The 15,775-nt window shown below is 41.9% G+C and overlaps 1 protein-coding gene across 1 annotated transcript in view; it reads right to left on the minus strand.

Moving 5' to 3' along the window:
- The window catches only part of LOC106569766 (sodium/hydrogen exchanger 3), a 65,565-nt gene that overhangs the window by 18,597 nt on the left and 31,193 nt on the right, over positions 1-15,775 (minus strand). The window contains exon 6 of the mRNA XM_014141359.2: positions 1,067-1,287. Coding sequence (XP_013996834.1) covers positions 1,067-1,287 — 221 coding nt within the window. The remainder of the gene's footprint in view (positions 1-1,066; positions 1,288-15,775) is intronic.

Here is a 15,775-nt window from a genome sequence, read left to right on the forward strand (position 1 = left end):
GCTGGGGAGGCTTTACTTGGCTCATCACGATCTAATGATTCCTTGTGGCAGGTCGTGTGCCTGCAGGCTGACCCCGGTCGCCAGTTGAACCTATGTTTCCTCTGACACATTGTTGCAGCTGACTTCCAGGTTAAGCTGGCGGGTGATAAGGAGTGCGGTTAGGAGGGTCATGTTTCGGAGAATATATGACTTTGCCTCTCCCGAGTCAGTTGGGGAGTTGCAGTGATGAGACAAGATCGAAATTGGGGAGAAAATATATACTGCTCAAAAAAATAAAGGGAACACTTAAACAACACATCCTAGATCTGAATGAAAGAAATAATCTTATTAAATACTTTTTTCTTTACATAGTTGAATGTGCTGACAACAAAATCACACAAAAATAATCAATGGAAATCCAATTTATCAACCCATGGAGGTCTGGATTTGGATTTACACTCAAAATTAAAGTGGAAAACCACACTACAGGCTGATCCAACTTTGATGTAATGTCCTTAAAACAAGTCAAAATGAGGCTCAGTAGTGTGTGTGGCCTCCACGTGCCTGTATGACCTCCCTACAACGCCTGGGCATGCTCCTGATGAGGTGGCGGATGGTCTCCTGAGGGATCTCCTCCCAGACCTGGACTAAAGCATCCGCCAACTCCTGGACAGTCTGTGGTGCAACGTGGCGTTGGTGGATGGAGCGAGACATGATGTCCCAGATGTGTTCAATTGGATTCAGGTCTGGGGAACGGGCGGGCCAGTCCATAGCATCAATGCCTTGGACTGGCCCGCCCGTTCAAGGAATTGGCCTGTCGGGTATTTCGTATTTGAAACAAGCTATTTTTAGATGCATCTTTTTCCAATCTCTGCATACGCACACATCGTGTCAGTGCTGGTAATGTGAAGCCTTCAATGAGAATCCTTGTGTATAATATTGAACTACACACACAGGGATTGCAAATTGGCAATTGCCTGAACTTCCAAACTACAATATTGTTCATCCTATAGAGATTGAGCGGAATAGAATCTCCATTGATTCCCCCTTTCACAAAATCATACTAAAGATTATGAGCCAAACTCACCTATGAACCTGAACACAAAGATGAAGAGGAGTGTGAGGAGGATAAAGGCTGTGTTCCACACCCATATAGACGGATCTATTGCCGAGATGCCGAGGAAGACAAAGATGATGGTCTCTGAGCCATTTGCGAACACCTTCATTGTGTATCGTACCGTGCTGACCGACTTCTCGTCCATGTTGGCATTGATATACTTCTGACAGCAGACCCCACAGAATGTACACCTATGGCACAGCAAGAAAAGGGTAATGTCACTTAGAACATATACTAAAATGCAGTAGGTACTGTATATTAAATAAATAGAGAGCTCTGACATAGTTGACCTCAAGGGTCATAAATGGCTCATACATACACTCTCAGAAAAAAAAGGGTTCCAAAGGGGTTCTTCGGCGTCCCCATAGGAGAACCCTTTTTGGTTCCATGTAGAATCCTCTGTGGAAAGGGTCCTACATGGAACCCAAAATGGTTCTACCTGGAACAAAAAGGGTTCTACCTGGGACCAAAAAGTGTTCATCAAAGGGTTATCCTATAGGGACAACCGAATAACCTTTTTAGGTTCTTATGATAATGTTTAATTAATTGGGTAAATAATTATGGAATATAAAATATGAATGTATCCATATTCTACAGTAAACGGGGCACCACCTATCATTTAAGTCCTGAGGAAACTTTCTTAGCAGGTAGGGATAGGAGGATGGTTTCTTTTAACTCACAAGGATAGAAAAACTATAATCACGATGATTCTAAACGAGACAAAGCAGGGAATTTAAGTGAAAGAAAGTTACACCAATAGGGATTAAAGGAGTGAGGAAGGGCTGCATTGAATGTGCTAACGTGTAATCCGGTAATAGCTCAATCTCTCGGATTCACAAACATCCTTTCAGTGCGAAAGGTCCCTGTTCAAACAGTTCCAGGTTGGTGTCTTCGTCCAACTGAGATCGAAGCGAGAGCAGAGGACAATCGTTCAAATTCCAATATTGGTGTTTGGCCCCCACTCATTGAGATCGGGGGGGTGGGGAGGAATCAATAAGCAAGGGCCACTTTCCAGTTACCAACTACGCTGACGTCTGAGCAGCAGAAGGATTTCAGTCGGCCATGGCTATTATTCACACCAGCTTTGATAGTTTAGTTTGAATGGACAGTGAGGTAAGTGAGGTCGAGGCTAAGTGCTGAGGCTCCTTGCTTGATTGGCTGAAATGTTCTTTGGTAGCATGTTACGTGGTAGCAGGAGGTGCACCCAGCCCCAGGGTGAAGAATCCCTTAGGGAATTCCTTAGGGAATTGAATATTGTTTCATTATTGATGGATACATCCTTTGCCCACCAGGAAAGGTGAGTCATTGTTCAGAGTATCAGTTTCCTTCTTGCCTCCCAGCCTAGATCCTTATGTAAAAAAGCAAGGATGTTCTCCTGATTCCATATGAACGGTCTGGATTCTGTCCATTAAAAGCAAGGCAAACCATTTGGCGGGCCCCTGCTGTTACGGTGCTGTTACTGGTGGAGTTACAATTGCCTCAGGCCTCATATCATCAAGGGGCCTCATGAGCTGGGAATAATAAAAAAAAAAATGTATTATCCTTTTGAGGACCCTCGAGGTCCCCCCCTAACGACCCGCTGTCGTGGGCTGCTCAGCTTCTCATTCTGTCTTGCATCAGCAGGTTGGAACAGCATAGTGGACTGATTCAACTGCGGGAAGCTTCAAAGTTGCAAGGGAAATGGGGAGGGAGGGGTTTTTGCCTGGCCTCTGTACCCAGGTAAATGAGGGAAAATTGTTGACAAAAATCATACATCATGAATCCATATATAATAGATCAATAACTTATTTCCATACATATACATATATTTCATATCAATATTAATATAATCCAACTCATATTAGAAACAAGTGGACTGGTTCATAATAATTGACTATTCCCCCCTGTCTTTTCACGAGAGTGGCGCGTGTAGCTTTTTGTTGGCCAATCACAAGTCATCAAAGTGGCAATAGGCTACAGTCATGGAGCCTCAGTGTGTGGCAAAAGTTAGGAGATATCTAATCAATAGAATATTGAATTAAAATGACAGAATTCTAAGTTAAAGGAGAAGGATAGGCTACAACGACCAAGAGCCAACAGGTAGGCTGCTATGTAATATTCTGAATGGAGTTGTTGTTATTTGTAACTGTAGGACAAGAAAGCACATGCAGCTTCAATTAGCCTTCCTATCTAGCTAGCTTAACTAGCATCTCCCAATTTGATGCAGTCAAGACAGGTACTACATGCTCCTATTGGATGATAAATAACCTACCTACGGCAGCTATTATTCAAATATAGCGCGAGTCGGCTTGGTTGGTTGCTGTTCATCGTTTCTCCCACCCTCCTCCCTCCCTGCTCCCTGTGTTACTCGTTCACGGCATAAGCACAGCCCCTCCCCCGCCTGCTGAGTGGTCGGCTGGACACATTACATTTTTAACAATGCTTTTTTCTAATAAAAACTATTTCATTGCATCCGCGGTGGAGCCCAGTTTCATAATATTACCATATATCCCAGCTGCCTGCCGTAGTTTTGAAGTAATCACGAAAAAACAGGCCTTATTTTAGGGCATTTTTCACCCTGCCAGCTCCTATTAGTTCTATTGAACACTGTGGCACCAACTCGCCTTCCGAACGTTCTAATCCAAGTTTATTATACTATGTCACAATTCCTGCTTTGCTATTGTTGGCAATGGAGACCTGCTCACATTGTTTATAGTTAAAATGTAAACAACAAAAAATGACTCATGGAACTCTGAGGTCGTCCCATTGTTTACTATTGGGAAATATAGGTATGTCTGTCTATTTCCCCAAATATCTCGCAATGTGTATATTTAGATTTTTTTTTATTGGACACCATTTTAATCATGAGAATCTCCTCTTTCTAATTATGTAAGGCTGGACAGTGTATCTCGTTGTCATCAAACGCTAGCCCCGAAATACCTTTTGCCCTTGGAACGCTGAGCTCCCCCCATTGTTTTCCTATGGAGAAGCATGTTGGTATATTTCGCCAAATATCTCGCAATGTGTGTATTTACATTTTTTCAATTCGGACACCATTTTAATAATGAGAATCTCCTCTCTTGAATTATGTAAGGCTGGGCAGTGTATCTCGATGTCATCAAACGCTAGACCAGAAATAGTCAGAAGTTGCCATTTCTTTCCTACTTCCTCGTTATGCAAACATAAGCACACTTGGCACCATCAAGGTGCGGATGTTAAATTTTTACACAAGTTGTTATTTTTCAGTTTTGTCCTAAGAACAGATTGTAGTGGTAAAATAAAAAGGGCTACATTTTTGATGCCATTTAGGCGAAATGGAATTCTAAACTGTTCGCTGCTCTGGCACCCCAATGGTGGAACAAGCTCCCTCACGACGCCAGGACAGCGGAGTCAATCACCACCTTCCGGAGACACCTGAAACCCCACCTCTTTAAGGAATACCTAGGATAGGATAAAGAAATCCTTCTAACCCCCCCCCCTTAAAAGATTTAGATGCACTATTGTAAAGTGGTTGTTCCACTGGATATCATAAGGTGAATGCACCAATTTGTAAGTCGCTCTGGATAAGAGCGTCTGCTAAATGACTTAAATGTAAATGTAATGTAAACATCACTCCAGTCAAAACAGCCTCTGCGAACGTTCCATTCCATTCATTTGCTATGGGCTCGCGCAAGTGTTCCAGCTTAGCCAACGTTCTTTTGCCATTTTCAGCCTTGGGTGAATTTTGACTCATTCTATTGTCCAGCCTATGAGTGGCAACTCGCTCTCCTTTTTCTTCTTCTTCATGTGGTTTTCCAGTAGACTAAACATTTTGTTGCGTATTGCTGCCTTTAACAGTTCAGAAAGTGCATTGCAAAAAAGGTAAAAGGTAAACACCTCTCTCCCTCCTCTTCCTCGCACTTTATCATGTCTATCTAAGTCTAAGTAGTACAACGCGACATCACCTAGGTGTACTATATCTCCTTCTAGTTGGATTTGGGAGGGGCAGCTTAGGGACAGTGTCATGACGATCATATGTGACTATAACGTGGCTGGACGGGGTACTGACGAGCCACGAATTGCCAGCTATCTCAACCTGCGTGGCTGTTACGTCATCCTTAGCGGACACCGCAGCTTGACATCGTTCATCCTCAGAAAACGGCTCTAGGCCGCACAGACAATCTGCATGATCTCAGATGAAGGGTTTACCGGGACAGATGATTAGATTTGGGGTCAGATACAGGTCAGGATTACTCTCTAGGTAATCAACCATAGGACGGGTGTGGAACTTAACATGAATATATTACAGGTAAGGATCGGCCCCCTTTTTTCAATTTTCGCCTAAAATGACATACCCAAATCTAACTGCCTGTAGCTCAGGCCCTGAAACAAGGATATGCATTTTCTTGGTACCATTTGAAAGGAAACACTTTGAAGTTTGTAGAAATGTGAAAGGAATGTAGGAGAATATAACACATTAGATCTGGTAAAAGATAATACAAAGAAAAAAAAAACTATTCTTTGTACCATCATCTTTGAAATGCAAGAGAAAGGCCATAATGGCAGAAGTGTATGTGCAAAGTTTTAGTCTGATCCAATTAATCATTGCTTTTCTGTTCAAAATGTTGTATCAAGACTGCCCAAATGAGCCTTATTTGTTTATTAATAACTTTTCATGTTCAAAACTGTGCACTCTCCTCTAACAATAGCATGGTATTCTTTCACTGTAATAGCTACTGTAAATTAGACAGTGCAGTTAGATTAACAAGAATTTTAAGCTTTCTGCCAATATCAGATATGTCTATGTCCTGGGAAATGTTCTTGTTACTTAGAACCTCATGCTAATCGCATTAGCCTACATTAGCTCAACAGTCCCGCAGGGGACCCACCAATCCTGAAGAAGTTTTATCCTGTTAGGGCTAGGGGGCAGTATTGACACGGCTGGATAAAAAACGTACCCGATTTAATCTGGTTACTACTCCTGCCCAGTAACTAGATTATGCATATAATTATTGGCTTTGGATAGAAAACACCCTAAAGTTTCTAAAACTGTTTGAATGGTGTCTGTGAGTATAACAGAACTCATATGGCAGGCAAAAACCTGAGAAGATTTCATGCACGAAGTGGCCTGTCTGACAAGGTGTCGTTCTTCTTGTCTCTGTTTATTGAAGAGTGAGGATCTTAGCTGTCCCGTGACACTTCCTACGGCTGCCATAGGCTCTCAGAAGGTGGCAAAACGCTGAATCGTGGCTTTGCAGGCTCTGGCTGAAACAAAGTAGCGCGTTTGGGTAGTGGCTGGTTACAGTACTGTGAGTACCGAAAGCTTTGTTTTCTTTCCTCTGTTTAGCTAAATGGACATTCCCGGTCGGAATATTATTGCTTTTTTACGAGAAAAATGGCATAAAAATGGATTATAAACAGCGGTTGACATGCTTCGAAGTACAGTAATGGAATATTTAGATTTTTTTTGTCACGAATTGCGCCATTTCGGATAGTGTCTGGGACGCATGAACAAAACGCCGCTATTCGGATATAACGATGGATTATTTTCGACCAAACCAACATTTGTTATTGAAGTAGCAGTCCTGGGAGTGCATTCTGACAAAGACAACAAAAGGTAATCAAACTTTTGTAATAGTAAATCTGATATTGGTGAGTGCTAAACTTGCCGGGTGTCTAAATAGCTAGCCCGTGATGGCTGGGCTGATGTACTTAGAATATTGCAAAATGTGCTTTCACCAAAAAGCTATTTTAAAATCGGACATATCGAGTGCATAGAGGAGTTCTGTATCTATAATTCTTAAAATAATTGTTATGCTTTTTGTGAACGTTTATCGTGAGTAATTTAGTAAATTGTTAGTGAATTCACCGGAAGTTTGCGGGGGGTATGCTAGTTCTGAACGTCACATGCTAATGTAAAAAGCTGGTTTTTGATATAAATATGAACTTGATTGAACAAAACATGCATGTATTGTATAACATAATGTCCTAGGGTTGTCATCTGATGAAGATCATCAAAGGTTAGTGCTGCATTTAGCTGTCTTCTGGGTTTTTGTGACATTATATGCTAGCTTGAAAAATGGGTGTCTGATTATTTCTGGCTTGGTACTCTGCTGACATAATCTAATGTTTTGCTTTCGTTGTAAAGCCTTTTTGAAATCGGACAGTGTGGTTAGATTAACGAGAGTCTTGTCTTTAAAATGCTGTAAAATAGTCATATGTTTGAGAAATTGAAGTAATAGAATTTCTAAGGTATTTGAATAACGCGCCACAGGATTCCACTGGCTGTTACGTAGGTGGGACGATTTGGTGCCACCTACCCTAGAGAGGTTAAATATGACTTCACAGAATCTTTCTTGAAAGCCATTCAGGTAAAACCAGGATACCACGAGGACCCTAGAACTTACTATGATAGGATGAAATGGGCCCTCTTTCCAAGGGCGTATACACCCAGTGCATAGGAAGAGGATAATTGAAAAACCTTATTCCTAGACAACATGCAGAGATCCCTCAGATCATTTGTGATCATACGCAAAGCGTATGACGATACGATGTCACCCCATGAGCTAAGAGACCTCGCCAATGAGGTGTGGCATGATGGATTTATCTCTGTTAACCTCTCTAGGGTACAGCCAGTGGAATCCCGTGGCGCGTTATTCAAATACCTTAGAAATGCAATTACTTCAATTTCTCAAACATGACTATTTTACACCATTTTAAAGACAAGATTCTCGTTAATCTAACCACACTGTCCGATTTCAAAAAGGCTTTACAACGAAAGCAAAACATTAGATTATGTCAGCAGAGTACCCAGCCAGAAATAATCAGACACCCATTTTTCAAGCTAGCATATAATGTCACATAAACCCAAACCACAGCTAAATGCAGCACTAACTTTTGATGATCTTCATCAGATGACACTCCTAGGACATTATGTTATACAATACATGCATGTTTTGTTCAATCAGGTTCATATTTATATCAAAAACCAGCTTTTTACATTAGCATGTGACGTTCAGAACTAGCATATCCACCGCAAACTTCTGGTGAATTTACTAAATTACTCACGATAAACGTTCACAAAAAACATAACAATTATTTTAAGAATTATAGATACAGAACCCCTTTATGCAATCGCTATGTCCGATTTTAAAATAGCTTTTCGGCAAAAGCACATTTTGCAATGTTCTGAGTAGATAGCTCGCCATCACGGGCTAGCTAATTTGACACCCACCAAGTTTGGCCCTCACCAAACTCAGATTTACTATAATAAAAATTGGATTACCTTTGCTGTTCTTCGTCAGAATGCACTCCCAGGACTTCTACTTCAATAACAAATGTTGGTTTGGTCCAAAATAATCCATCGTTATATCCAAATAGCGGCGTTTTGTTCATGCGTTCAAGACACTATCCGAAAGGGTAAATAAGGGTGACGAGCATGGCGCAATTCGTGACAAAAAAAATTCTAAATATTCCATTACCGTACTTCGAAGCATGTCAACCGCTGTTTAAAATCAATTTTTATGCCATTTTTCTCATAAAAAAGCGATAATATTCTGACCGGGAATCTGCGTTTAGGTAAACAGACAAAAGAAAATAAAGCATGGGGTCGACTCGGGCACGCGCCTAAGCCCATAGTACTCTGATCGGCCACTTGCCAAAAGCGATAAAGTGTTTCAGCCAGAGGCTGCCTCGATATCGTTCAGCTTTTTCCCGGGCTCTGAGAGCCTATGGGAGCCGTAGGAAGTGTCACGTTATAGCAAAGATCCTCAGTCTTCAATAAAAAGAGCCAAGATGAAACACAACTTGTCAGACAGGCCACTTCCTGCATGGAATCTTCTCAGGTTTTGGCCTGCCATATGAGTTCTGTTATACTCACAGACACCATTCAAACAGTTTTAGAAACTTTAGGGTGTTTTCTATCCAAAGCCAATAATTATATGCATATTCTAGTTACTGGGCAGGAGTAGTAACCAGATTAAATCGGGTATGCTTTTTATCCGGCCGTGTCAATACTGCCCCCTAGCCCTAACAGGTTAAGTTTTATGTCCAAATACTGGTGTAGTCAACAAATAAAATAATAGACGACCTGACCATAGAGGTCCAGGATGTGAACAACAGTTTGCAGTTCTCCCAGGGTCAGCTCGATGAGTTTAAACATGAAAATGGCAAGATGACAGCAATCTGTTAGTCATTGAGAGAGGACATCAGTTCTGTATGTGAATCCATGACAACGGCAGAAGAATCAGATTGTCGAGGGACAATCAAGACAGAGCAACATTGTTGTGGATTGCAGAGTTCCTCTGTCCAGTGTCTCTGTTCTTTTGCACATCTTAATCTTTTCTTTTTATTGGTCAGTCTGAGATATGGCTTTTTCTTTGCAACTTTACCTAGAAGGCCAGCATCCCGGAGTCGCCTCTTCACTGTTGACGTCGAAACTGGTGTTTTGCAGGTATTATTTAATGAAGCTGCCAGTTGAGGACTTGTGAGCCATCTGTTTCTCAAACTAGACACTCCAATGTACTTGTGCTCTTGCTCAGTTGTGCACCCGGGCCTCCCACTCCTCTTTCTATTCTGGTTAGAGCCAATTTGCACTGTTCTGTGAAGGGAGTAGTACACAGCGTTGTACGAGATCTTCAGTTTCTTGTCAGTTTCTTGGCAATTTCTCACATGGAATAGCCTTCATTTCTCAGAACAAGAATAGACTGACGAGCTTCAGAAGAAAGGTATTTGTTTCTGGCCATTTTGAGCCTGTAATCGAACCCACAAATGCTGATACTCCAGATACTCAACTAGTCTAAAGAAGGCCAGTTGTATTGCTTCTTTAATCAGAACAACAGTTTTCAGCTGTGCTAACATAATTGCAAAACGGTTTTCTAATGATCAATTAGCCTTTTAAAATGATAAACTTGGATTAGCTAACACAACATGCCATTGGAACACAGGAGTGATGGTTGCTGATAATGGGCCTCTGAACAGCTATGTAGATATCCTATAAAAAAATATGACGTTTCTAGCTACAATAGTCAATTACAACATTAATAATGTCTACACTGTATTTCTGATCAATTTGATGGTATTTTAATGGACAAATGTACTTTTCTTTCAAAAACAAGGACATTTCTATTTTGCTTTGTTTGCTCTTTACCACATTATGTCTATCTTTGAAAAGCTACTCAGGAAGGGCTGAAATAGCCCATATTAATATATGTAGCCTTCAATAATCGATAACTTGCTAACTGTCACGGTTGTCGTCGGGAATGGAGGACCAAAACGCAGCAGGAATGTGGATGCTCATCTTGTATTTTATTTTAACCAAGAAAACACCAAAATAACAAAAGAAGAACGAACGATCAACAACAGTCTTGTAAGGCTCACACAGGCAAAACAAGAAACAATCTCCCACGAACACTAACCCAAACAATTACCCATATATAGGACTCTCAATCAGAGGCAACGAGAAAGCACCTGCCTCCAATTGAGAGTCGAACCCCCCATTAACCTAAACATAGAAATACAACAAACCCGAAAGAACATAGAAATACCAAAACATAGAACATAGACCAAAAACCCGGAAATAATAAATCAAACGCCCTACTACATAAAACACCACCACTAACCACATAAAACAAATACCCTCTGCCACGTCCTGACCAAACTACAATAACAAATAACCTTTATACTGGTCAGGACGTGACACTAACATCAGATAACATTCATATATGTGACCGACCAGCTCAATTTGGTCTTATGTAGCAAAATTTGAAATGGTTTTTACATTGGATAAAAGTAGACTCGAGCTAGAAAATTGTTTATCATACACTACAGTTGAAGAACTGCTTTGAAAGCAGTTCTTTGAAGGTTGATAAACTTGTACCTCACTTTTGAGAAAATCATTTACATTTACATTTACGTCATTTAGCAGACGCTCTTATCCAGAGCAACTTACAAATTGGTGCATTCACCTTATGGTATCCAGTGGAACAACCACTTTACAATAGTACATCTATATCTTTTTTGGGGGGGGGGGGGGTTAGAAGGATTACTTTATCCTATCCGAGGCGAGCAGGCCAGAGGTGGATGAACGCAGAGGTCCTTTGAATGTTTTGGTACACCTACTGGAGAGCTCTTCTTTGCCTACACCCATTCTGCATCGTTCGTTCACCCCCTCTTAAGCTTTAGCCCAACACAGCTCTTTAAGGATTCACATGTGAGGCCATGTACCAAACAACAAAAGATTTCAAGATTAAAGGCTTGTTTATACTACGGTGTGTTCACAAATTCAATCTGGAGTGCCAGTGTGAGCTCTATGCATTCGTAAACTCCGATTGTAAATTCATAGTGTTTCGCTCTCGAAGCGCTCAGAGCGCACACTGAACACTGAACGAGGAGTAGGGTTGATCTGAGCATTTTGACCTAACAACAGCAGTCAAACACCCAAGCTAACTGGCTGACGTTGGCTAGCTTGCTAGAAACTTTCAGACACAAATGAGGGAACAGCTCACTCTGACCATTTTACTCGCTCTAGCAGAGCTGGTTATGCTGTTTTTATGTTATCCATAGCATTGGTGACTGCAACTGTGCTGCTGCCAACAATTTAATTATGCTATTTTGCCTATGTTTACTGACACCGGCCATTTTCAACGGGTGTTGAGCGTTCGTAAATTCGTCACTTATTATGAGCTTTGGCACACTCAGACGAGTGCTCTGAAATTGGATCAGATAGCCAGAGCAAATTTACCAACTACGTCTATCGACAGTTGTCGTAGTGACATTATGAACATTCTATTGAAATGGTTACTTGCATAGTCATTCATTGCAAACCTGTAGCTAGCTAGCTAAACAATTAACCATAATCCCAACTCATAACGTTACTACCTTGCATTTATCTGCAGGTAGCTAACCAACCAGGTTCAATGTTAGCTAGCTAGCTAACATTAGGCTATAACCAGCAATGCAAATGGCTCTAAGATACGAATAATATTACTACACAGATCATACATGTAACGTTAGCTAGCAAGCCAGCCAGCTAACGTTAGCTAGCTAGTTAACAGTAAACTTTAACTTGAAATGAAAATAACTTTCTGACAAAATTAGCAACGTGTAATATCTGAAAATGTAGCTAGCGAGCCTATCTTACCCGTACACACGTCTTTCACAGATGCCATGGTTGCCATGTAATCCGGAGACAGGTGTTTTATACAGCAGACTTTTGTGTTTTCTCTTTTCGACTCCGTCTGCATATTTGCAATCAAATGCCAGAATTTTCTCCATCTCCTTAGCTATCATACTCTATTTCCACCGTGCATTCCACAGATATCAAAACTCGGTCCTCCAGAAAGTGGAGAGCAACACTTTTGCAACACATTTGCAGTTCTATTACAGTACGTGATATCTTAAAAAAAAAAGCCACATTAAAAAGGATTACCTGCACATACTGACCAGCTCATGTTATAGACAGAAGCGCGTTACATGGCAGACCAATCCAAAACTCATTTCTCGGCATGCCCAGTCCATCCATTATCTCAGCAAAAATGTTTTTATTTATTTTTATTTAACCTTTATTTAACTAGGTGTAACCGATGTGAAATGGCTAGTTAGTTAGCGGTGGTGCGCGCTAATAGCATTTCAATCAGTGACGTCACTCGCTCTGAGACCTGAAGTGGTTGTTCCCCTTGCTTTGCAAGGGCCGTGGCTTTTGTGGCGCGATGGGTAACGATGCTTCGTGGGTGTCAGTTGTTGATGTGTGCAAGGGTCCCTGGTTCGAGCCCAGGTTGGGGCGAAGAGAGGGACGGAACCTACACTGTTACATAGGCAATCATGGCAAGCGGGAAGGTTCCTGGCTTTTTCTGTGGCTAAATCAACTAGGCTCGTAATTTAACAATTTTATTCGTATTTACAGTTTGTTATTAAAATTAAAACTTCTTAGGGCTTCCTAGGCCCCTTTTCTCTCAATAACCTGAGTTTAAATGTATTTGGCTAAGGTGTATGTAAACTTCCAACAGCCAGTCTCTCTTGGCTGAGAGTTGAGGAAGACTGACTGCGTGTTGGAAATTCCAAATTGTTTGCATAGTCAAATTATACACAGCACTGACACACACACTTACCCCACCAGACATGCCACCAGGGGTCTTTTAACAATCCCCAGATCCACAACAAATTCAAGGAAACATACAGTATATACAGAGCCATGCATGGAACTCCCTTCCATCTTATATAGCATAAGTGAAAAGCAAACCTGGTTTCAAAAATCAAATAAAGCAGCACTTCACGGCACAACACCTCTCTCCAATGCGACCTACTTGTTGAGTATATGTACTGCATGTGTAACTGATAGATGCACACACACACACACACACACACACACACACACACACACACACACACACACACAAAATACATGTTGTATTTTTGTCTGCAGTGTCTTTTCCGTTATGTGTCGGACCCCAGTAAGACTAGCTGTCGCCATTGGCGTGATTGACCTAGTTTTAGATTCGGTCTGAGTGGGACTCCCAGTGTTTTCGCATGAATGACAGATTTCCATTCATTCATAACTTGAGGAATTGTTAGACTGGAGCGCATGCGCTGCAAATCAAAAGAGCAATCATGTCCACAGCTGCTTGTGAGCACAGAACGTTGTTTACTGTGTCTAGCTGTGTCCCTAATCGCACTAGTATGTCTGCACCAATGTAAACAGAGTGGGTCAGGTTTGGCACAACAAGCATGTACTGTTTAAACTCCTTTTGTGAAGTTGGAGTTTTGTGGCACACACTCTTGTTGCTGTGGAAACAGCTTATGGGGTGATGGCAAGATGGAGTCATAAATTGAATCATAAAAAAGGAATTGAATCATAAAAAATCATACAATGATTTACTGATGGACGATTTCTCTGACCACAGTGCCATTATCACGTACATTTTCCCTCTATTTGTACCCCATTTACAACACGTGGGCAGTAAAGCTTAGATATAGGTTGTTCTAAAGCACAGAGGAATGTTTATCTTTCCCCAAGGCATTTGGTGGTAGGCCAGTTCTAATCTGGCGTCGAGGATAGCTTAGGCAACTGATCTGTATGGGTTTGAGTGTTGCAAGTGGGTGCCACCAGATTCCCATAGCTCCTCTGCCATGTAAAGATCTGCATCGACGGAGTGGTTAGCAGTGTTGTCTGCCTTAACCACATCACAGTGTATGCCCTGGAGGTCATGTGGTGTCATGATATCAGGATCTCTGACTTGAGCCCACAATTGATTTTGGCTTCAGTCAATTAGTGGGGCCAACCTGTTCAGTAGGTTTTGCCAAACTGGAAGCTATTCAATCTCTAATTTAGAGCCAAGGACAGGATGTACCACTTAATTTCCTCAAAGGTCATTTTAATCCAGACTTTTTTTGTGTGATCGGAGACTCGTCTTGAGTGGAGCTTGTTATGATAAAGTCACACCTCTCTACTCTAAGCCACCTACCCTGGGATCCAGCCATCCTCTGGACGTTGCTGAATAAGGTCTGTGACATGAGGCTGATTTCAGCCCCCGTATCTAATAATGCTTCGCACATCATTATACCTTCAAGGGTGATAGGCACATAAATGCCCATAACATAATTTTTTCTCGGGAGATCTCAGAACTGTCTGAGGGGTGGTTGGTTCATGTCAACCTTTAGGATTGAGGGGTTGTCTCTTGGATGAAAGCCTTTCTTTTGGTGATTGGTTGGTACTGTATTCCCTGGGCACTGGGTTCCGAGACCAGTCACTGGGTGGTTACTTTGGAAACCAGTCCCTGGGTGGTTGGTTTGGATTCCACTCCATGGGTGGTTGGTTCTGAGCCCAGTCCATGTCTCCATCGGTGTTTTGGATGTGCTTTGACCCTTTGGTTTGGTCTCTATTTTGTTTGGTATTCTGGTATCTTGAGTTTCTGTCTTAGTTCTGATTGGAGTGAGTTGGGTGAGGTCTTTGCTGTGGAAGTTTCTTCCCTTTCAACTGGAGCAAGGAGGTTGTTTCGAGGAGAAACACTTATGGGCTTAGTGTGCGTAAGTTTTGTCTGTCTGGCTTTTCCATGCTTTCCCACGTTCATGGGCAAGGTCTCGGGAATGCATGCGGTGACAACATTACTTTGTATGTATTCGTGTACTTTCAGAAAACTTCTGAGGGTTACTTGCATGTTATTGTCATGTCTACTCCCACTCCTCCTCTCTGGCCCTCATTGTCACCCGTTTTCTGATTATTATGCACACCTGCCACCATCGTTACGCACACCTACACCTCATGACACTCACCTGGACTCCATCACCTTCATGATTACCTCCCCTATATATGTCACTCCCCTTGGTTCTTTCCTCAGTTATTATTGACTCTGTTTCCGTGTTTCATGTCTGTACGCTACTCATGTTTATTGTTTTGTTCCATGATCGTTTATTTTTTTAATTCACTGCTTCATGACTCCCAGCGTTCACGTCACAGAATAACGCTCCACCAAATGGAAGCAACAGGGATTGTTTTTGCTTTTTTACTGGTGATGTCGGGTCCAAGAGTGGCTGCCGACGCAACCGGGGATGCCTCAGCTGGCTCATCAGGCTTCCATGCCTCAGCTGGCTCGACAGGTTCTCAAGCCTTGGTTGGCTTATAAGGCTTCCATTGCCGAAGCTACTGGGGATGGCTGAGCAAGCTCCTCAGGTTCCCAAGCCTCAGCTGGCTCATCAGGCTTCCATGCCTCAGCTGGCTCGTCGGGA

This window comes from Salmo salar, chromosome ssa14 (genome assembly GCF_905237065.1).
Source record: "Salmo salar chromosome ssa14, Ssal_v3.1, whole genome shotgun sequence".
Lineage (NCBI taxonomy): Eukaryota > Metazoa > Chordata > Actinopteri > Salmoniformes > Salmonidae > Salmo > Salmo salar.